The sequence below is a fragment of the Pipistrellus kuhlii genome, unplaced genomic scaffold (genome assembly GCF_014108245.1).
Source record: "Pipistrellus kuhlii isolate mPipKuh1 unplaced genomic scaffold, mPipKuh1.p scaffold_m20_p_6, whole genome shotgun sequence".
Lineage (NCBI taxonomy): Eukaryota > Metazoa > Chordata > Mammalia > Chiroptera > Vespertilionidae > Pipistrellus > Pipistrellus kuhlii.
In genome coordinates, this window is record NW_023425562.1 from 71505254 (window position 1) to 71528935 (window position 23682).

General features: G+C 36.5%; 1 protein-coding gene across 6 annotated transcripts in view; it reads left to right on the forward strand.

Annotated features, from left to right (window-relative positions):
• Positions 1 to 23682, forward strand: part of XRN2 (5'-3' exoribonuclease 2) — an 82345-nt gene that overhangs the window by 18262 nt on the left and 40401 nt on the right. For 5 of the 6 annotated variants that reach the window (XM_036417456.2, XM_036417455.2, XM_045574879.1 and 2 more), the window contains 14 exons: positions 1244 to 1316; positions 1464 to 1514; positions 1991 to 2148; positions 6689 to 6763; positions 6850 to 6983; positions 7081 to 7138; positions 7222 to 7329; positions 11757 to 11801; positions 13448 to 13576; positions 17174 to 17292; positions 20028 to 20163; positions 21944 to 22051; positions 22149 to 22238; positions 23046 to 23118. In XM_036417456.2, coding sequence (XP_036273349.1) covers positions 1244 to 1316; positions 1464 to 1514; positions 1991 to 2148; positions 6689 to 6763; positions 6850 to 6983; positions 7081 to 7138; positions 7222 to 7329; positions 11757 to 11801; positions 13448 to 13576; positions 17174 to 17292; positions 20028 to 20163; positions 21944 to 22051; positions 22149 to 22238; positions 23046 to 23118 — 1357 coding nt within the window. The remainder of the gene's footprint in view (positions 1 to 1243; positions 1317 to 1463; positions 1515 to 1990; positions 2149 to 6688; positions 6764 to 6849; positions 6984 to 7080; positions 7139 to 7221; positions 7330 to 11756; positions 11802 to 13447; positions 13577 to 17173; positions 17293 to 20027; positions 20164 to 21943; positions 22052 to 22148; positions 22239 to 23045; positions 23119 to 23682) is intronic. The other variant, XM_036417457.2, reaches the window with a different exon arrangement.

The following is a 23682-nucleotide window of genomic DNA, read 5'->3' on the forward strand; positions in this document are numbered from 1 at the left end:
CCCTTCAATCCGCAGGCCAACACTCTCTCCACTGAGCCAGTCCAGCTAGGGCAATTTTGCCAGTTTGATTCCTGCTCAGGACACATGCCCAGGTTGCAGATTTGATCCCCAATCTAGATGCTTGTGGGAAGCAACCAATCCATGTCTCTGTCTGTCTGTCTGTCTGTCTGTCTCTCTCTCTCTCTCTTTCCCTCTCTCCCTTCATCTCTTTTAAAATCAAATCAGTTAAAGGCAAAACCAGTTTAGCTCAGTGGATAGAGCGTTGGCCTGTGGACTGAAAGGTCCTGGGTTCGATTCCGGTCAAGGGCATGTACCTTGGTTGCAGGCACATCCCCAGTAGGGGGTGTGCAAGAGGCAGCTGATCGATGATTCTGTCTCATCGATGTTTCTAACTCTCCAATCCTTTCTCTCTCTGTAAAATAATCAATAAAAAATTTTTAAAAATAAAATAAAATCAATCAGTTAAAAATAAAGAATACAATTACATCAAGGATTAAAATTGTGGGCTCTGCTTTTAAATAATGTCTGTGTTCGCCCTAGTCAGTTTGGCTCAGTGGATAGAGTGTTGGCCTGAAGACCAAAGGGTCCTGGGTTTGATTTTGTTCAAGGGCAGGTACCTTGGTTGCAGGCTTCTCCCCGGCCCAGGTGGGTGCAGAGGCAACCAATCGATGTGTTTCTCTCACATCCATGTTTATTTCTCTTTCCTTCTCTCCACTCTCTTGAAAAGATCAATGGAAAAATATCCTTAGGTGAGGATTAACAAAAAAAAAAAAAAAGGGAAATAATAATAATAATAATAATAATGTCTGTGTTCTCTTACGTATTTAAATAAAATATAAATGAGTTTTTATGTAATTTTAGATTTACAAGTGTCTTCTCCTTCCCCCATATTAGTTAGATATAGCAAATTGTATTTAATAGGACCTTTTATTGATTACTCCCTGTACTTACATAGTTCACAGCTATGACTTTGGATAGTGGTGAGAATAGTAAAAACTTAAGAACTGATCAGATTTTCTAATGACTGAGTTTGACTCAAATTTTTCATTTTTGCTATTTCATGTAATAAGTTAAAGAAATAGTTTGGATGTTTACACACATACACACACTTTTTTTTTAAGAAAAATTTCCAACTAATACGCTATATTAAGAGTTATTTCCATTTATTTTTAAGATACTCAATTCAGCTAATTTTTGTTCTAAAAAATTAGGGATGAACTGAAAGTGTTAACTTTTTTTATAGGTTATTTTATCAGATGCTAGTGCTCCTGGCGAAGGAGAACATAAAATCATGGATTACATTAGAAGACAAAGAGGTAAAACTAATTTGCAAATATTTGATTATATGTTCTATTAGAAAGAAAGATAAGCCATTATATTTTTCATATAATGTAAAATAGTAAAATATGACATATCTTTGGTATAAAATATATTTATGTAAATATATGTTTTCCCCTCTTTAGCCCAGCCTAACCATGACCCAAACACTCATCATTGCCTATGTGGAGCAGATGGTAAGTTTCATTTTATGGAATTTAATTCTCTTGGATTAAACCATAGCAACTTGATTGATTTGTGTATAATAGTTGATTACTCATAGATGCCTAGAAATTCTAAAATGCCTTGCTTATTTTATGTTTGAGACAGAATTAGTTTCGAATTGTTTAATCTGTAGTTAATTTACCTATGTTTATATTTTACATTAAAACCTTTAACATTGCTGCACATAACTTTAAGATGGAAAATTTCCAAGTGTTGATTGACCCTGAGTGATAGTCTGAATTCTAGGATTATGTACATCTGGAGGACATCTTGTTGGCTGAGGACTGCTAGGAAGTGTTAGGCTTTTTGGCTTTGCCATTTGTTCGTCTGCCCCTTTGGACTTTGCTTTGTACTGGTGTCTTACTTTTTTGATGATGTCCTGTGCCTTTCATTATGGTAAGGATCTTCTCAAAGTGCTCACTGTTCAGTTTTTTGTTGTTGTTGATAGCTGATCTCATCATGCTCGGCCTTGCTACACACGAACCCAACTTTACCATTATTAGAGAAGAATTCAAACCAAACAAACCCAAACCCTGTGGTCTTTGTAATCAGTTTGGACATGAGGTCAAGGACTGTGAAGGTTTGCCAAGAGAAAAGAAGGGAAAGGTAAGATTTTGAAGTGGTAGTTGCCTCATTTTAAAATTTTATTTAATAAAACATACGTATTTTTTATTGTAACAAAATATAAAATGTTAACTGTAGGGAGCATTATAGGGTTAAGCCTCAGACTGATCTCCTGGCAAAGCCACAAACAAGTCCCAGCTTAGAGGGCACAGCCTTCTCATAATTAAGCTTGACCTTAGGATGCTCCCAAATTCTTCCTGGGTAGCTAATGGGCTGTGGCAGGTGCAGCAAATGCTGCCAAAACAAGCAAAACTCATAAGAACATTGTAACTATTGTGACCACTACCTTGTTTACCTCTGACTATAAAATAAAGCATCAGCTGGCAGTCTGGATCTGTTCTGTGGCTCCCTCAGGCTAGCCGAACCCTTGGTGGTGCTGGCGTGGCAGTTAACCATTTTAAGTGTACAATTCAATGAAAATAAATATATTTAGATTGTCTCATTTTTAAGATGGATAGAGATTATCGATTAGTTTTTTACCTACTATGTTAATTCTCACAGAGATGTATCTTTTAAATATTTTTATTTAAACAGATCTAGAGACATAAAAGCATGGAACAGACTAATGAATCTCAGGGAAGACAGGTGTGTGGGTTTGAGGATAGAGAGATTAACCAAAGAATTATTTGCATCTAAGCATATGGGTGCGGACAGTAGTGTGGGGAAGGCCTGGGCATAGGGGTAGAGGGCAGAGTGGGTCAATGGGGGAGAAAGTCAGTAGGGAAGGCCTGGGCAGAGGGGTAGAGGGCAGAGTGGGTCAATGGGCAGAGGGGTAGAGGGCAGAGTGGGTCAATCTATAATACTTTCAGCAATAAAAATGAATTTAAAAATTGAATGTATTTTTATATCTCTTTTTTTATACTTTTTAATTACAGTTGACATTCAATATTTATCTTAGTTTCAGGTGTACAGCATAGTGGTTAGGCAATTATATAACTTATGAATTGATCTTCCAGATAATTTTGCTACCCACTTGGCACCATACATAGTTATCCTATATAATAAAAAAGTAATATGCAGATTGACCATCACTCCAACACACAAGATGGCTGCCCCCATGTGGACACAAGATGGCCACCACAAGATGGCCACTAGGGGAGGGCAGTTGGGAGGCACCAGGGCCTGCAGGGAAGAGCAGTTGGGGGGCCCAGGCCTGCAGGGGTGGGCAATTAGGGGTGACTAGTCCTGCAGGGGAAGGCATTTAGGGGCAAACAGGCTGTCAGGAGAGCAGTTAGGCATCAATCAGGCTGGCAGGGGAGTGGTTAGGGGGTGATCAGGTTGGCAGGCAAAAGTGGTTGGGGGCAATCAGGAAGGCAGGCAGGTGAGCAATTGTGAGCCAGCAATCTTGGATTGTGAGAGGGATGTCCGACTGCGTTTAGGCCTGATCCTACAGGGCAGTCGGACATCCCTCAAGGAGTCCCATATTGGAGTGGGTGCAGGCTGGGCTGAGTGCACAAAGGCACAAATTTCATGCACCGGGCCTCTAGTTACAGTATAATTGACTGTACACCCTATTCTGTACTTTTCATAATCTATTTTTTAATTACCAGTTTGTATTTCTTAATCTCTTCATCTTTCCACTCAGCTCCCTAACCCCTGTTCATCTGGCAACCTTTAGCTTGTTCTCTGTATCTATGTTTGTTTATTTTGTTCTTTAGATTCTACATAATAGTGGAATCATACAATATTTGTCTTTCTCTCTCTAATTTATTTCACTAGCATAATACTCTCTAGTTCCCTCCCTGTTGTTGAACATGGTAAGATTTCATTCTTTTTTATGGCCAAGTTTTGCATATATGTAACACTTTATCCAATTATCTATTAATGGGCACTTGGGTTGCTTCCATGTTTTGACTGTCCTATATGCTAAGTGTCTGGTTGGTCGTCAGCTATTCAACCAAAGCTTAATATGCTAATGATATGCTAAGGCTGCTCAACTTGCTATGACATGCACTGACCACCAGAGGACAGACATTCTCACTGGTAGGTTAGCTTGCTGCTGGGGTTCAGCCAATTAGGACTTTGTGAGATAAGCTGGACAAGCCCTGGAGCCCTCCTGCAGTCCCTCCCTGGCCCTGATCCTGCACCGACATTGTATAACTTACTAAGTGATAATCCTGATAAATCTCATACCCATCTGAGATCATACAAAAGTATTAGAACATTATTGACAATATTCCCTATGCTGTAATTTACAGCCTCATGACTATTCTGTAACAACCAATTTTCTATAACAACCAATTTGTACTTCTTAATCCCTCCACCTTTTTCACCCATCCTCCTACTCCCCCCTTCTCCTCTCCCAGTCTGGCAGTGTCAAAACATTGTCTGATTATGTGATTTTGTTTCTGTACTGCTTGTTTATTTTGTTTTTTAGGTTCAATTGTTGATCAATATGTATTTATTGCCATTTTATTGTTCATATTTTTTGTCCTTTTTTCCCCCCCTTCTTCATAAAGAAGATCCTTTAACATCTCATGTAATACTGGTTTGGTGGTGATTCCTTTAGCTTTTTCTGAACTCCATTCTGTTCCATTGATCTATATGTCTTTTTATGCCAGTGCAGTGTTTTGATTACTGTAGCCTTCTAGTATAATTTGATATCAGGTACTATGATACCTCCAACTTTGTTCTTCTTTCCCAAGATTGTTGTGGCTATTTGTGTTTTTTTGTAGTTCCATATTAAATTTTAGGATTATTCTAGTTCTGTGAAAAATGCTGTTGATGTTTCTATTCGGATTTTATTGAATTTATAGATTGCTTTTTGTAGTATGAACATTTTAACAATGTTAATTCTACCTAATCATGAGTACAGCATATGTTTCCATTTATTTTTATTTTCAGTTCCTTTTTTTAGTACCTTGTAATTTTCTGAGTACAGGTCTTTTACCTCCTTGGTTAAATATATTCTTTGGTATTTAATTTGCTTTGGATGCAATTATAAACGGGATTGTTTTCTGAATTTCTGTTTCTGATGGTTTATTATTGGTATACTAGAGGCCCGGTGCATGGATTTGTGCACTAGTGGGGTTTCTCAGCCTGGCCTATGGGGATAGGCCAAAACTGGCAGTCCTACATCCCACGAGCCCAGGTCCAGGCACCATACTACTCCCACTCATCCAGGCCCCCCCTGTGCCTGACGTCACCACTGCTTGGTAGGCTCGCTGCTGCTCTGCTGCAGTCTCTGCGTGCCTGACCTCGGGCGATACTGGCGCTCATGATGAAGAAGCGACTGAAGGCTTGCGCATGATCAATCCCGATGTTGGTTCTGATCCCGGAGGCAGGTGGGGCTCATAGGAAGAGTGTCCACAGGAGAGGCTCTCAAGTATGGCCTCCAGTGTAGAATGAAAGTGGTGGAAGTGGACAACTTGATCATATGGGAAATGGTTTTAAATTTTTCCTGTTGAGTATGATATTAGCTTTAGGTTTGTCAGATGTGCTGATAATTTTTATCATCAATGGATGCTGGGTTTTGTCAAAATGCTTTTTTCCCATCTAGTTATGTGATCAGATTTTAAGTACATAAACATTTAAGAGCATGTACACTTATATTACATGTATTATTTCCACTTTTCTAACATATCTACATGAGACTTAGATCCTATAGGTAATGCATAGTGCACATGTTTATTTGTAAGAGTTATTTTTCATGGTTATGTTTCTTAAAAGGAACGGCAAGTCAAATATATTAAACAATTTTTTTAAAATATTAAAGTTACTCTGCATATTTTGGGTTGCTTGATTATATCCAGTCCCCTCTAAAGGGGTTTTTGTTTTAATATGTGGAATCTTTTTAAAAGACATGCTGAGTAAAGAAAGGCAGGTAAGAAATATACTATATGTTCACAGAGAAAGATCTAGAGGACTTTATATCAAAATGCTAATATTGGTTGTGTGTGGGTTAGGTGTTGGCAAACTACAGCCCTAACTGGATTGCAGATTTGGCCTATGAACTAAGAATGATTTTTACATATTTAATGGTTGTAAAAAACAAAAAGTATAACATAAAACAATATGGGACAGAGACCATGTGTGAACCCTACAAGCTAAAATATTTACTGTCCCCCTTCAGAAAAATCATTTGCTTCTACTTGGTGTAAGTGTGACTGGGATCATGGGTAATTTTTATTTTTAAAACTAGAGGCTTGGGGAAAGGGTGGGATATGGTGTCCCTCAGCCTGGCCTGTGCCCTCTTGTAATCTGGGACCCCTCGGGGGATGTCTGCTGGTTTAGCTAGTCTGGCATCTGGCTGAGCCATGCTCCCCTTGTGGGAGCGCACTGACCACGAGGGGGCAGCTTCTGCATTGAACATCTGCCCCCTGGTGGTCAGTGCACATCATAGCGACAGGTTGTTTCACCATTTGGTTGATTTGCATAGGATATTATGGTGAATTCTTTTTTTTTTTACTTAAAAAAAAAAACAGTATTAAAATAGGTCTGCTTTTAAAAAGCCTTATTTATTTGATTGAAAATTTGCCGAGTTTAGAGTGGACATGTTTAATCCTTGATCCCTTTCTTGTAGCACGATGAACTTGCAGATAGTCTTCCTTGCGCAGAGGGAGAGTTTATCTTCCTTCGTCTTAATGTTCTTCGTGAGGTATGTAGTCATAATCATTAGAATTGGCACTCAAAGACAAAGGTGCCTTTAATAACTTTAATGCCAATGTTCCTTTTTGGTTGTAGTATTTGGAAAGAGAGCTCACCATGGCCAGCCTTCCATTCACATTTGATGTTGAGAGGAGCATTGATGACTGGGTCTTCATGTGCTTCTTTGTGGGAAATGACTTTCTTCCTCATTTGCCATCGTTAGAAATTAGGTATGTGTGTTTTTGTGGGTTTTAAGACTTGCTTTAGCCTCCTTGCCTTTACAGTGAATACTGGTCCTAATGCATAATATTTGTTTCCTGGTGGCAGGGAAGGTGCAATTGACCGTTTGGTCAACATATACAAAAATGTGGTACACAAAACTGGGGTAAGTTCACTCTTGAATAATTTCAATACAGAAGTATTTGCTTTTATAAGAAGGTTATTTTACATGTATTTTATTACTTACAGGGTTACCTAACAGAAAGTGGTTATGTCAATCTGCAAAGAGTACAGATGATCATGTTAGCAGTTGGTGAAGTTGAGGATAGCATTTTTAAAAAGAGAAAGGATGATGAGGTAAAGTGTTTCTATTGCAGTAGCTAAATTGCTTCTGTCTCTAATAGGCTGTGATGATCCTGTGATTATACTTTTAACCTCTTTGAGTGCATTGTTACATCATTAATTTGTATCAAACATCAGTATAATCATGAGTGGTAGTGCTTTCGTTATTTTATAAAGGTTTTGATGCTTGCTTTGTGGAATTATATATATTGTACACTGTGAGTTGCATTGTAATTTTTCTCTCCTCATATTCTTAAGATATAAATCTAAATACCTGTTTAATCAATAGGATATGAAATGAGGGTTCCAGGGCTACAAGAATGCTGGGATTGAGCTGCTGTGTTTATAGGAAATATTTATGCTCTGAAAGACAGGTTAAGAGCTAGGAGCTTCGTACTCTTACTCTGATAGTAGAATATAGGAGGTGTGATTTGGATAGCATCAGCCAAGGCTGGGAGTTGCAGATTTGAGTAAGAAATTTAAACTTAAAAGAGGGAAATAAGGTGGGGAGGGTGGGTTGGTTGGTTGGTGGGAAGAGTTCAACCAAAGAACTTGTATGCATATATTAGAACCCATTGACACAGACCATAGGGTGATGAAGGCCTGGGGCCAAGGTAGGGGTGCGTGGAGGCAGGCTAGAAGAGGTCAGTGGTAATACTTTCAACATTAAAGATTTTTTTAAAAGAAGGAAATAGAATAACAAAACTCTAGAAATTGATTACATCTGATAGTATGCAGGCTTAGGTGAGAAGTTCGTGTTTTTGACCTGGGCAGTTAAGAGTTTGCTGGTGCTCTTTACTGACATAGTAAGTACTGAGGGTAGAGTAGGTTAGGGTGGTGACAAGGTAGAAATCAAATTTCATTTTGGAGATTTTGAGTTTGAGAGATACCTCAAGCACTCAGACACCTGAAAAGAGAAAAGCCCAGGAAGCAATTTGATAGATACGTATAAAGCTCAGAGGAGAAGATTTTTAAAAGGAGATTTGAGAACCATTAGCGACTAGGAGGTACTTCAAGTCATGAGTGTCAACTTAAAATTCCTGGGAGCTTATATGGAGTGAAAGTGCCTTCCACAGAAACCTTGAGAAGCGTGGGCATATAATGAGAAAGAGGAGCCAGTTCTAGAGAGATAGGAGGAAATATCTAAAGAGAGAAGTGGAGGTGTCAGAGTGATATGCACAGGCCCCTAGTCTGCAGCCAGGGGTTCAAAGGCCTTAGGGAGTGAGTGCGGGAGAGGGGCAGCAGCTTGGAGAATGAGTGGGGTAGGAGAGTGGCAAGGGAGGCAAGCAGTGGGTAAAATGAGCAGGTAATAGTAGCAGAGGAGAGTGAAGGAAATCCTTTGGAAACAAATTTTATAAAATGTCATATGCTATTTTGAGCAAATAGCAACATAATATTGCTATATTGCTTCATGATTTCCTAATATTAAAACATGTTGTTGTATTTGACAAGATTTCATGTTTTCTTCAACTTTGTATACTGTAGCTAGTGATCTCTTATTTTAGAATTTGGAATACCATTTTAAGTAAAAGAGTGAGTGGGCTGGAAGCAATCCAAAGTTTTTGGTATTTGGTAATCTTTGATGGCAAGAATTTTTTATATGTAAAATTCAAATAACAGAACTAACTTTGTCTGGGATACCAAATGTCTACCAGGACAGCTATGTTAACTAAGTCTTCAACAATTATAGTGGTTCCACTTGACCTACTGCCATTTATGTTTTAAGAAAAAGCTGTACGTAGTGTGTATTGTTTGGTGTAAAAGCCTCATGTTAGAACAGTCCTTTATGTGGCTTTAGCAGACTTTACACTACTAAATATTGGTGATATTTGGCAATAGGGCAGGTTGTATGGGATTTGATAGATACCAGTGTGCCTCAGATTTAGGTAGTAATGGTTTTCAGATACCCTGGCAAAGAGGACATTTTAAAACTTTGGGTCTTTTTGGGTGTTGTTGACATCATATGACATCCATCAACATGGTTGGACATAGGAGGGTGGGGGTGGGGGGTTATGAACTCTCAGAAATTCCATTGTATTTTCCTGGAAAGTGTCCACTTTTGATAGATTTCCAAAGGAGTTCATAGCACCCAGAAGGACCTATTCTGCATATGTGTGACTATCACCCTTAGAAATAGGTATTTAACTGACCAACAGAACAGATAGTATAAGAGGCATGCATCAATATTTATTATTTAAATTGAGCAGTTAGGTAAATGTGATGCTTATTGTTTTATGAGCTTTGGGGTTTGCTTTTTAAGCTTAACAAATATTGTCTGTTTATTCAGCAAATATTTATTTAGTGTTACCATGTGCCTGATAGTATTCGGAGTGTTACTGATATAACAAACAAAACAAAACACACACACACCAAAAAAAAGAATTAAAAAAAATCTTAACCCTGCAATGCTGACATTCTTCTCGGGGAGATGGATGATAAACACAAAAACTTAAGTAAATTGTGTATTGTGTTAGGGATAAGTACCATGAAGAAAATTATAGCAGGTGAGGAAGTAGCTGGGAAGATGGTGATAGGTGGTTTGCAATTCTAGAAAAGGTGATTAGAGAGGGCCATGTGCACAGATGACTTTGAATAAAGACCTGAAGGATAGGAGGGAGTAAACTGTGCAGACATTTGCGGGAAGAGCATTTCAGATGGAGGGAATAGCCAGTGGAAAGGCTCGGCAGAAGCCTACCCAGATGTTCACAGAACTGCAGGGAGCAAGTGTGGCAGGAGCCGAGAAGAGGTCCGAAAGATGGTGGCGGGCCAGATCTGGCAGGACCCTGTAGGTCATTACAAGGACTTTAGCTTTCACTCTGGAGGGGTTTAAGTATAAAAGTGACAAGATTATCAGAGGGCCACTAGCTGTTACATTGAGACTCATTGTATGGAGAGGCAAAGATAGAAGCAGTAAGTCAGATCCAAGGGTGCTAACATAGTTGTAGCGGAGGTGACAAGTTGGATTCAGCATATTTTGCAGATAGGACCAATGGGATTGGCTAATGGGTTAAGTGCTAGGTGTGAGAAAAAGCAAGCTACCAAGAATGAATCCTAGGCATTTTATCTGAGCAATTGAAAAATGGTCTGAGCAACTGATGAGGAAGCCCAGAAAGTGAATCGAGGTGGTGAAGGGAAAGAGATGCTGTTTGGGAAGTCTTAAGTATTTCGATGGTGTTAAAAGCCTTGAAGCTAGATGATTACTCCCACAAGAGTAGAGAAGTGGAGAAGTCTAAGTATTGGGTTCAGAGTAACACCAACAAAGAGGTTGGGGAGCTGAGGAGCAAGGGCAAGCAGCAAGAGTGAATGAGGAGAGCCATGTGTGTGTAATGTCCTGGAAGTCAAGTGAAGGAAAGAGTCATGGTCAGACCAGGACTGCAAACAATAATCACAGCCTATCAGTCATTGTGTAGTTAGATAAGAGAAGTTTCACTGCAGGTGGGGGCAAAAGCTTGATTAAATAAATTGGTGGTTTTCATATTTTAGGAAGTTTTAAGGTAGTCATTCAATATGTATTTAACATTCAACCCCTCTCCTGGCTGAAAGCACAATTTTCAAATTTTGTTAACACATAGCAGTTGACAGTACTAACCTGGAAAAGACAGAAGTGAAGCTATAGGATGACAGCCAGACAGAACCATCTGGCCCTTGGTTTAGGCCGTAGTTGCAGCCATGGCCACGTTAGCTGTCATTTCAGTGCCTTGATAATCACAGAATTTTGGGCATGAGATGTAAAGGAGGCCTTTGAATAGTCCGAACAGCTAGTGGGGAAGCAACATCAACCCCAAACCCTATGCGTTACCACCACGGCTACATTTTGAAAATTTGATGATGCAGACTGGACCCTTTCCTATGAGTTAAAATTGGCCCAGAATAAGCAGGGTGAACATCTGAATGTCCGACCTTTCATTAAAATGCCTTTTTAGAGCCTGGGGATTGGGGAGGTGTTTACATAGAGCCCACTTCTCTCTTTTACCCACTGTGTCATATGTGTTACAGAGTTAGAAATTGTCAGGCCCTTTTTAGGTAACAGAGGCTCACTATTGTCTTTTAAATATTTTTAAATTGACATCTTGATTATTAACTGACTTCAACTACAGCTTAAGAATTCCTTGTTATTCTATTTGTAGCTTTACACATTGGTAGTCTGTTTACTCCAAGGTAGAGCCAATAGTTTTTGTCATGAGTCTTTCATTCTTTCCTGGAATGATATGAAAAAAAGAGGGAAGTTAAATTGTACCTAAATATAGAATGCTCTCTACCTATCTAAAGTTCTGATAAGCAGCACTTTAAACATATAGTCTATTACCTAGTTTAATTATGTATCTAGGTTTCTGGGGTCTTCCTTTAAAACTTTAATTGTCTCTCAAATCATTCCTGGTAATGTTTAACTCTTACATTTTTGTGTAATTATTTGACAGAATATGTGGATTTTATACTTTTAGGACAGTTTTAGAAGACGACAGAAAGAAAAAAGAAAGAGAATGAAGGTGAGTTTTAATTAATATAATATGATTGGCAATAGCATGGCTTACAATTTGGAAGGAAAATGTTTGATACAATAGCTTTTTATTTCTTATCCAGTAAGAATTAGATAGGGATATAGTGTTCAACCAGCTGCCTTCTTATATGGAGAAAGAATGCTGGTATTGAAAGTAAAGTCCTTTTTCAAGCATCTGAAGGGATACAACTGATGGGCAAGAGGGGGTGGTTGGCATTTATACTAATCAGGTATTGCTTTTGTAATAAAAAATAGTTAACCTTTTGTATCCTCTTGAAAGTTACTGCATTTTGTCTCCGTCATTGTAAGGTTAGTATTTCCAGAACATGACATTCAAATTTTTGTTGTTTCTCTACTCGGAAATCACCCATGACTCCTTAGTTTCCTCAGAATACAGTTTTATCTTCGTCTGGCATGCAGAGTGCACTGTGATTTGGTTGAATTTTATTTGTCCAGCCTTTTCCCTTCTACCTTCCAAATACACCATGTCCCTCCACACTCAGATCATTGCCTTCATTTGGTACCTTCAAATGGATTTTTTTTACTTCAGGACTCCCTCATATCTTACCTTTTCTACAAAGTCTCTTTCTTCTGCTCATAGACTGGTGGAGCAGTTGTTTTCACTCTGGGGCTTCTTGCAGTGATATTTGTTTTCTTAATTGTGTGATTTATAGTCACTTAACTTCTTTAGTTCTTGATTTTCATATCTCCCTTATTAGATTTTAAACTCATGGAGTTTAAACTCGGGATTGATTTTTATTATTATATATTTTGTTGGAATCAAGCAATTTCGGGAATTTAGAAAAGAAAAAAAGTAGAGATGTTTATTATTGCAAGTAGGTTCAAAACCACTTAGAATGGGAGGGGCATATTTATTTTCTACCCTATATATAATTATTTACTCTCAGTCAATGTCTATGTATATAAAAAATTCCTCTTGTATCAGTCAGCCATGGTTGTTACCTATTACAGTTTGAATCATAGCTCTAATTAATTGGAAAGTGAATTCTAGGAAAGTGAAGAGTAAATAAAAGTTTGTATTCCTTTGTATAAATCAAACTCTTGGCTTGTTTTTTATCTTATTAGTTATACTTAATTTGCCTAGAATTTTGTTTTGAATGTGTTCTGAAATTGTAAATAAACATAATAGATTAGTTTAATTAGCTGGAATATATTCTCTGTATATATCAAAATAGTGAATTATTTGTATTTTCAGAGTTATTAAAAATTGCAGACTTGTCAGAACCGGTTTGGCTCAGTGGATAGAGCATCGACCTGCGGACTGAAAGGTCCCAGGTTAGATTCCGGTCAAGGGCATGTACCTTGGTTGCGGGCACATCTCCAATGGGGGGGGGGTGCTGGTCAATGTTTCTCTCTCATCGACGTTTCTGACTTTCTGTCCCTCTCCCTTCCTCTCTGTAAAAAAATCAATAAAGTGTTTTTAAAAATTGCAGAATATTATTTTTAGGGTAAGCTTCAATCAGATCTAAGTGTCAACAACTATGTAATGTGAATAGAAGTCCATTTTCATTTTTTAAAGTGCTTACATTTTTTTGTTGTTGTTGCTCTCTTTTCTTCCTGTCATCTGTGTTGTCATTTAATTTTAATTTCTGAATTTATTTTCATTCATGTTAGAGAGATCAACCAGCTTTCACTCCTGGTGGAATATTGACTCCTCATGCCTTGGGTTCAAGAAATTCAGGGTCTCAAGTAGCCAATAATCCGAGACAAGCAGCTTATGAAATGAGGATGCAGAATAACTCTGTAAGTGACTTACTTTTATGTGGCATTGAAGAATGGTGACTATCAGATGTCCCTTGCAATTGTGTGTGAATTTTATCACTTACCTAGAGTTGTTTTATAGTTTTTTCTATTTCTTTTACCTTGAGATATTTTTAATTCTGTTAAGTTTACTTTCATCGATATGAAAATACGTAAATAATATGAAAGAAATTAAATATATATTAAGTATAAATAGCTAAGTGGCTGCAGTGGTTTAAATGGACCCAAGGTACTAGGTGGTGATAGTGCTAGAAGCATTACTTGGACATGCAAATGAAGCTGGAGCAAGAGAGAAGGTGGGTTTTGCTGCCTATTTCCCATTTCCTTCTAGACATCAGTTAGGGTCATTTTGGAGAATAGTATTCCTCAATTTTTCAATACTGTAGGTACTCTTTACTGCCTAAACTCTCACTCTCCAATTCAGCTCCCTGTAATAGTAGCAACAGATCATGGATTCAGAGCATGTGGGCAGGGCAGCAATAGGGTTGAGGAAACAGACTACCAACCAACATTCACAGATGGCAGATAATAAAAGTTAGTGATTATTTTGGATTAGTAGGTGAGAGAGGGAGGGGGAGGAAGAGGGAGAGGGAGAAGGAGAGGGAGGGAATTATAGAGAAGGTAAGATAGTATATAAGGTTTGGTATCTTAACATAAATCATAGCTATGATATATCCAAGGAAACAGCCTAAGTTTGGATGTTTAGATTTCATTATTCTCATCGTTATTGTATTGATGTTGAAATCCCTTATTACTGGGAAGTCCTATGTGCAGAATGTTTGCCATATCAGGAGACTGATTAGATTTATCTTGCCATAAATTCACACCTCAAAGTTTTAAAGAACCTTAGATTTGAAATTTGAGAACTGAGATTTTGCACTTCTTGAGAGAAGCAGCCTAGGTTTCTGTTGTGTTTTTTTGTTGTCTGATTTTGTCTTCTTGTCTTATTCCTTACACCATTAACAGAGTGGGATGTGGAGGGTTACTGAAAGGGATTGCAATGAGACACGCGAGTCAAACAGAAAAAAACTGATGCCCATTATTTAAGACGATAGGGACTATAGTCCCCTCAGAGGAACCGAGAGTGACAAGTATTCTCAAATACCATATTGCTGATAGACTATTTTTTTCTGAATCTCAGGCAGACAAGTAGGTTTAAACTTTGCCAGCTGTGATGCTTTGAGAAGGATTCCAGAACTATATTCAGACTACAGAACTAGACCCATTATTGATTAATATCTGACATGGGAATAGGAGTGGAGAGATTGCTGATTAGGTTGCTGATTTGATCTTGTCTTAATTCCTCTTGACACGGTTGTTTCTATCCCTGGAGGGATTTTCATCTTTAATGTTCCAAGTTTAAGAAATTACGAAGTGAAGTTATGAAATTCCTTTAAAATCATGAAGTTTATTTAAAGATAGCCTTTAAGATTATATTTTACTTTTTTCTAAATGTTTGGGTGTGTTAGTCTCAGTTGACTGGTGTCTACTGATGGTCTGCATTGTTAATGTTATATTAGATAGGTTTGTTTCCTTATAAATATGGTTTTATTCATGGCTTTATTTATATTATGTAAATATGTTTTTAAATGTTGCGTTCTGAAATATGGTTTCATTACATCTGTGACCAGGTTTAGTTTAGTAAGTTTGATTGCAAAAATAGCTTTTTCAAAAGAAATTTGAAATGGTATGAATTTGGTATGTTTAGGAAAGAGTACTTTAAAAAAAAAAAAAAAACTTCATTTTTGAGAGAAAGGGAGAAGGAGAGAGAGATAGAAACATCAATGATGAGAATCATTGATCAGCTGCCTCCTACATGCCCCCTACTGGGGATGGAGCCCGCAACCCAGGCATGTGCCCTTGACTGGAATCAAGTCTGGGACCCTTCAGTCCACAGTCTGATGCTCTATCCACTGAGCCAAACTAGCTATGGGTAGGAAAGAAAACTTTTACTAGTAGAGATAGAGCAGAAAGGAGATCAGCAGAGATTTAGTATTGAAGAGCAAGTACCTCCCCCCCCTCCCTTTTTTTTTTTCGTTGAAGGTATATTATTTTTATCTAAAGATAAGTTTAAATGTAGTTTGTCAATTTGGGAAAGTTTGCTTTTTACAACAACTCTGTACTTAGGCAGTTTATAGGAACATCTTCTCATAATTTGATTCAAATGGATTAGTGTTGGGTTTAAAAATAATGATAACTTAATTAATGGTAACTATGGTACCTGGTGCGAGCTGGCATTATCTTGTTGGTCTTTCACATGTATTGTTTTATTTAATCCTTGCAATAACCTGTAAAAAAATAGAGCATTATCATCCCCATTTGAAGCAGAGGCTGACAGAGGTTAAATAAATTGCTCAGGGCTATACAGTCAGTAAAGATTGGATTTGGTATTTCAAACTCAGATATGTCTGACTAAAAGTACCCATCTCATTTTCCAAGTACAACAGTTCTTTCTCTCTCACCCTCCTCTCTTCCTTTCTCCTCTTCTCTCTCTCCCTCTCTTTCTTACGTTAAAATCAGTAAATTAAAAAAAGACTCAGCTCTCATCTTAAAAATAATTTAATTTACTTGAAATATCTCATATACTGTGAATATCAGAAAAAGGTCTTTACCATGGAAATCTTTTCTATCACTCAGTAAATAAAGCTAATTTGGTCATTTAACACACAACTTACAAAGTTGCAGAAGATTATAATTTTTAAATTAAATATTAGGATACTTTAGTGTCCTACTGTATTCATTGAATTAGACACAGAAGAAGATAAAACTGATAATACTTTAAAGATAATACTTTAAATTTTACTTTAAAGTGGTATCTAACTGAAATAATAAAATTTGCATTTTTTTTAAGATGACTTGTAGATTTTTATTTGTGCATTGAATTTTAAAACAGTATATATAAAACGATTTAACAGTTATCTGACAGTCTTATTATTAAACTAGAGGCCTGATGCACGAAAATCATGCCAGAGTGGGCCTTTGTAGCTTCGGCCGCCCTCGCAGCCCTGGCTCCGTCCTGACAGTCATTCCACTGGTCAATTTGCATATTACACTTGTATTATTATAGACAGTTGCTTTTCAGAGCGGTTGTACTAGGTAGAACATTTTATTTAACTTCATTCTCACCAGTATTTACTTTTTAATGTGCTATTTATTTCTTATTAATTTATATATTTTTTTCCATTTACAACTTTTGTTAATTGGTGGAATGTGATCGTAAATTTGTAACATGAGGAAACCACCAAAGGAAAAAATATTCAAGTCTTATAATTTTAAAAGTGTATAAAATTAAATTTTTCTTTTTTCTTTTGAAGCGGTTTTTATCCTAAGAATGTTCAGGGGTTTTTTTGTTTTGTTTTTTGGTATAAACATAAGAAGCTTGGTACTATATTACTTGTTTAGGGGGAGGTGAAGTAGGCCAAGATTGGTCTTTGTATTTTCTAAATATAGTTACCATATCTATTTGATAACTTAAAAAAAAAAGTGGTATCATGAAACATGGTGGTAATAGTTTGATGTGACTTCTTATGTGAAGTGAGTAATTAAATCTTGTCTCTGTAATGTTCTAATTGTCTACAGAGTCCTTCAGTATCTCCTAATACAAGTTTCACTTCTGATGGTTCCCCATCTCCGTTAGGAGGAATGAAACGAAAAGCAGATGACAGTGACAGTGAACCTGAGCCAGAGGATAATGTCAGGTGAAGACATTTTTTTTTGGTTGCATTTTGTTAGCAAATTGCTGTAATAGATGTAGTATAATTAATACTCTTTAGCTTAGAGCACCAGTGCCTGCAGATGCTTGCCTGTGATCTTTTTATCCACAGAAATTAATGTGAAGGTTTAGATTAGTCAGTAAATTCCAGTGAGATGTATAAGCTACTATTGGTGTTAAAACTAAATATCTAGATTAGTATGCGTGCAGGCTTTTGTCCTTCAAACCGATTTTCCCTCTGAGACCAAGCCAGGTCACCTAGACATGGGTGTTTAGTTCTGACTATATATGATCTGAATGTTATCAGTTTGAGTTTAAAATTTCAAGCTGCTTAACCTATTAAGTTCAGTTATACTTAATATAGTCTGCTTTAATCTTCTATCAAAAGGTTATTCCTCAAAATGAAATACACAAACGACATTTGGTTAAGAAATAAATGTGTATATTTTTTAAAGCCACAAACTTGCATATGCACAATTGTATTTCATTGCAGAGAAGTTTCCTTTTATCTCTTTATAATTTATGATAGGAAACTTTGATTATCTAATTATCCAGAAGATTTGGTCATTATTTAACAGCCATTATGTAATTAAATCCAGGTTTGCAGCCTGGGCTCCAAGTATAAAAGACCAGCAATCTCAATAATTGAAACTCATTATGAATTTAGCAAAATGATATATTTCGAAGTTAAACAAATAATAGTGGTTCACAGCTCATACTGCTGTTATGGGACATGATTGGTATGTTTGTATTTATGATAAGAAACCTCACAAGTGTCATGTATGATACTGCATTTTTCTAATATTTTTTGATGTGAGATTCTGAGATATGTGGTGACTTGTAATGGAACTTTTACCTGATCTAAGTTTTTATTCTCTGATTCTGTAACTCTGGACTTTCTTCTTAGAGTGTTTTTTGTTTTACTGGTAGCCATCATGTTTAATACCAGTTTAATAGTTAACTTAATTTACTTAGAACTGTTATTGTTTAATCCTGTTGCTGAGGATAATCAAAGTAGAAATGCTTCTATCAAGAAATGTTTGGCTCTAGCCGGGTTGGCTCAATGGATAGAGCATTGACCCTCTCACTGAAGGGTCCACCGTTTGATTCCCGTGCATGCAAGAGGCAACCAATCAGTGTGTTTCTCTGTCTCCCTTCCTCCCTTCCACTCTCTCTAAAAATCAATGGAAAAATATCCTCAGGTAAAGATTAACAACAAGAAGAAGAAATGTTTGGAGTTTTTAGCATTTATTTCATTGATATTTCCTGTAAATAGTGGTAATCCACATTATGGATAGTAGATATTTCTCCTCATATTCTGTGAATACTTTGAGTGTGTTTGAGAACTTAAAATTGATATGGTGTATTCTGAAACATGACTAATTTGTAAGATCTGGTAAATGGTAGAAAATAGCTATTAAAAGGAGAATCAATTTGATGTTCTTGATCTGTGCAGGTGTAGTTTTTGTGTGTGTATTTTTTTTTGTTGTTTTTTTAAATACGTTTTTATTGATTTCAGAGAGGAAGAGAGAGAGAGATGGAAACCTCAGTGATGAGAGAGAATCATTGATTGGCATATGCCCTTGACTCCTTGACTGGAATTGAACCTGGGACTCTGCAGTCTGCAGGTCGATGCTCTATCCACTGAGCCAAAACAACTAGGCCTTTTTTTTTTTGCTTTTTTTGTGTTCCTTCAATAAAATGTTTAAATCTCTCAGAGAGTGAGAAATAAAAAAGAAAATAAAAACATGCTTTGGGTTAAAATAGGGGTTTTTACATTTATTATTATTATTATTATTATTATTATTTGGTGATTAGCGATAATTTTAGTGAATTGGTTGGCTTGCTTCTTGGTTTGGCAGAACATACATACATACATTAAACCAGCAGCAACTCTTACCTGATACAGTATCAGGTAAGTTGCCCAGGGATAGAGTAGGTATACATATAATTTCTGTTTGGTTCCTAGATATTTTTTTATAAACCACTGTTTGCCTTTTTTTTTCTCTTTTTTTTCCCTTTTTAATATATTTTATTGATTTTTTACAGAGAGGAAGAGAGAGGGACAGAGAGTTAGAAACATCGATGAGGGAGAAACATCGACCAGCTGCCTCTTGCACAACCCTACTGGGGATGTGCCCACAACCAAAGTACATGCCCTTGACCAGAATCGAACCTGGGACCCTTCAGTCCGCAGGCTGACGCTCTATCCACTGAGCCAAACCGGTTTCGGCCACTGTTTGCCTTTTAAAAAATGAATCGTGTTAGTAATTTTCTGAAAAGTAATTGGACTTTTTTGGTACAGTATAAATATATTTTAACAAACTGAGGAACTTGATCAATATAAAATTTCAGTATTTGAATTTAAAATGTAGTTTTAGAATTGTTCCCACAATCTAAAATTACATGTAAAATAGTATGAAAATTTGAGCAAACAGATGTTATTAAAGTAGTTTAATAAATGGTTGTTCTTTTTTAAAATGTAGTTTTATTATGGTATTACTAGTTTGTGCTTTTGATGTTTAGCTATCTTTAAGTTGATAATAAATCCTGGGAAAGTGGACTTTTTAGAAATAACTAAGTGAAGTTGTGTTAGCATTACCATAAAGCTCATTTATGTTTCACTTGGATATTAAATTAACATTGATTTGGACAATGAATTGGTAGATAATTACTGAAAGTATATTTATTCCACATAAACTGGCTTTGACTGGTTTGTAGGCTTTGGGAAGCTGGTTGGAAGCAGCGGTACTACAAGAACAAATTTGATGTTGACGCGGCTGATGAGAAATTTCGTCGTAAAGTTGTACAATCTTATGTTGAAGGGCTCTGCTGGGTTCTTCGATATTATTACCAGGTAAAAAAAGAATGTTTTTCTCTAAAATATTGTAATAGTGTATATTATTGAGATATATTCTGAAATTAAACCCAGACTTCCTTTTTTAAGTTTCCTATTTAGAAGTTCATTACCTTAAATAATACTTGTTTGTAAAGTCCCTTAAATGTTAGTATATAAACAAAGCTAATTTTGGTTTCATTAAAGGATTTTAGCATTAAATTGTGTAGTTGAGTGTACTTTGGCTTTCATATGATTAAAGTTCAATGTTTTTTCAAAAAAATAACTGAATAACTACTAGTCACTAAATGACCGAACAAAGGAAAAGTGGAAAATGTTAGTAAGAATTTGAAAGGAATTTGAATGATAGGATTTCCTCCATGTAATATAGTGATGTTATATGAAGTGCATTCTAATTGGAGTAATATCCATCTGACTGAAAACCGTTAGTAATTGAGATGTCAGAGTGGTGAGAGATTATGTAAGCATAGGGACTAAAACACTGTTAGATAATATCTGGGTTTATACTCTGAGAGTGAAGCAAGTTAAGTTTGGTGTGGCCTGGGAATAGATGAAGTTTGTTGGTAATTAGGAAGTAATTTTTAATGCACTAAACAATGATATAATATTAATCGTAAAGTATTCTAATTTCATGTTTTACTCCTACCTTTAAGATTTTAATTTATTAGGCACAGAGTCACTTACCAGGAAAACTCCTCATTTCTATGAGTATTATTTGCTTTTGTCTTCTTTTCAGTGGGTATGCTTAAATATTTTTATGGTAAAGAGAAAGTTGTCATATGAAAATATAAGGAGTTGTTGCCGAGACTGGTTTGACTCAGTGGATAGAGTGTCGGCCTGCGGACCGAAGGGTCCCGGGTTCGATTCCAGTCCAGGGCATGTACTTTGGTTGTGGGCACATCCCCAGTGAGGGGTATGGAAGAGGCAGCTGATGGATGATTCTCTCTCATCGATGTTTCTAACTCTCTATCCCTCTCTCTTCCTCTCTGTAAAAAATCAATAAAATATATTAAAAAAGAAAATATAAGGAGTTGTAAAATGAAACTTTTGGCTGTTTTACTTTCAACCTCTGTTTCAGTGATGTCCCTTACCCACCCAAATCGGCTCAAGTAAGTGTGAGCTGCAGTTGCTCTTCATTATATTTGATATTGGCAGCTCTAGAGTTGTAAAGACATGCCTTGAAACTCATTTAATACGTTAAGCGCCAGGTCAGTCACTGGTGACTGACACTATACTTTCCATCCGGAAGACAAAACAATCTGGGCATTCAACATGTTAAGGCCAAAAGTCATAACCAAACTGTGTCTAAATACAAATTTTGGTGTGAATTCATTATTAAAAACTAGAGGCCCAGTGCACAGATTTGTGCACAGAGAGGAAATTAATTAGAAGAAATATTTTAGAGGCCAGAGAGGAACCATGGGAGGGCTCCAGGGCATGTCTGGCCCATCTCGCTCAGTCCTGCCCAGTCCCGATAGGCTGGACCCCAACAGCAAGCTAATCTACCAGTTGGAGCATCTGCTCCCTGGTGGTCAGTGTGTGTAATAGCAAATGGTGTAATGGTCAGAGGGACAATTAGCATATTAGGGACAATTATATATTTATATAATTAGATGCTTTGCTGAAAGTTCAGATTTAATCAAAATAACTTTTAGGACTTGTGGGAAAAAATATATGGAATATATACTAGAAGTTGTGTGTTAATATTCTAATTTTTGTTTGTATTTGTGCTGTGACCATCATTAACATAGATTTTTGGTTTTGTTATTAATGATTTAAGGGCTGTGCTTCCTGGAAGTGGTATTACCCGTTCCATTATGCACCATTTGCTTCAGACTTTGAAGGTATTGCGGACTTGCCTTCTGATTTTGAGAAGGGCACTAAACCGGTAAGCTTAATTATTTAGAGCCATTAAATTCATAGAATTTTGGCTTAGATAAAAATTGTGTAACTTATCTGAAATGTTTTTCTTTCTTGGTTTCCAGTTTAAACCACTGGAACAACTTATGGGAGTTTTTCCAGCTGCAAGTGGTAACTTTCTACCTCCATCATGGCGAAAGCTCATGAGCGATCCAGTGAGTCTTAGCATTTTGAGTGTGCTGGTAACTGGGTTTTTGTCATAGATTTTACTAATATTAGTCACAGTTGCTTTTGCATCTTAGTTGAAACAGTAAACTATAGAAATAAAGTAAAAGTATGAGTTCTACTATGTATTTTTCATTACTTTTTCCACCTCTAGTTTCCTTGGCATCAGTACCCCACTCAGTAAATAAAGCTAATTTCTGTTTTGGAGAAATTATTTTTTAAAATTAATTTATTGTTATTATCATGATTTTAAATTTATTGTTGAAAGTATTACAGAAGTCCCCTTTTTTTCCCCGCTTGACCTCCTCCACCACTACCCCGCTGACCCCAGGCCTTCACTACACTGTAGAACTTAGGACAAGTTGTTTTGTGCTGAATCTGTCTTGACTTCTTCCAGCCCTTTATGGTGGCTACAAGAACTCGGAAGACACCTCTGAGCTTGTTTTGTGTGCTAGCTAAAAAGAGTGAGACCAAGCTGGGAAAGAGGAATTATTGCAATCAATAAACTCTTCACTCACTGTCTTGGGTCCACAGTTGTCAGCTATACAGTTCTATAATAATGCTTTGTATTCATCATTTAAAATAATATTGTTTATTTTGTTTTACTAGACCTGGAATTAATCACCTGTTAGCTTAATTTTGTTGTTGTTTGTTTGTTTTACCTTAATGTTTTTGAAAAGAATGAAACTTCATTTTCTCAATCAGGCTTGATAACTTGAATGAAAATTATAACAAATTCCTCTATAACAGCAGCATGTAACTTTTATTTTGAATCTTTACTTTTCTTCTTGATATAGGATTCCAGTATAATTGACTTTTACCCTGAAGATTTTGCTATTGATTTGAATGGAAAGAAATATGCATGGCAAGGTAAAATTTAGATATTATTTCTTTTTGTTAAAATAATCTTAACTTTTTGGTAAAACTGTGAGAAAACATGATTTATAGTATGGAAGAATTACTGTAAATGAAAGATAAATATTATAAGAATTATATGTGAAAATTTGATGTTTTTTCATTTAACCTGGGATTAGCAATGATTAATAGTAGTTTTAATAGCAACATTCTGATAAACAGTAAGTTGGGTCGAAATACATTAATCATAATATCTTTCATCTCCTTTGTGATTAAATTATTGGACTTGGTACTTGCTCCTTCCAGTTAGTAGCTCATTGATACCTTGTTACCGTGTTTCCCCGAAAATAAGACATCCTCCGAAAATAAGACCTACTTACAGGTTCCTTCTGAGTGAAATATAAGGCATCCCCCTGAAAATAAGGCCCCCCCTAGGCTAAACATGAGAGATTTGGTCCACTGATTCTGAAAGAAATGGAGTTACAAGAAATTCACCAGGAAATTCAGGAATTGGATTGTTATGATGATGTTCCAGAAGATGATGACATGATTGTCATTGAATAAATGAGTAAATTCTTG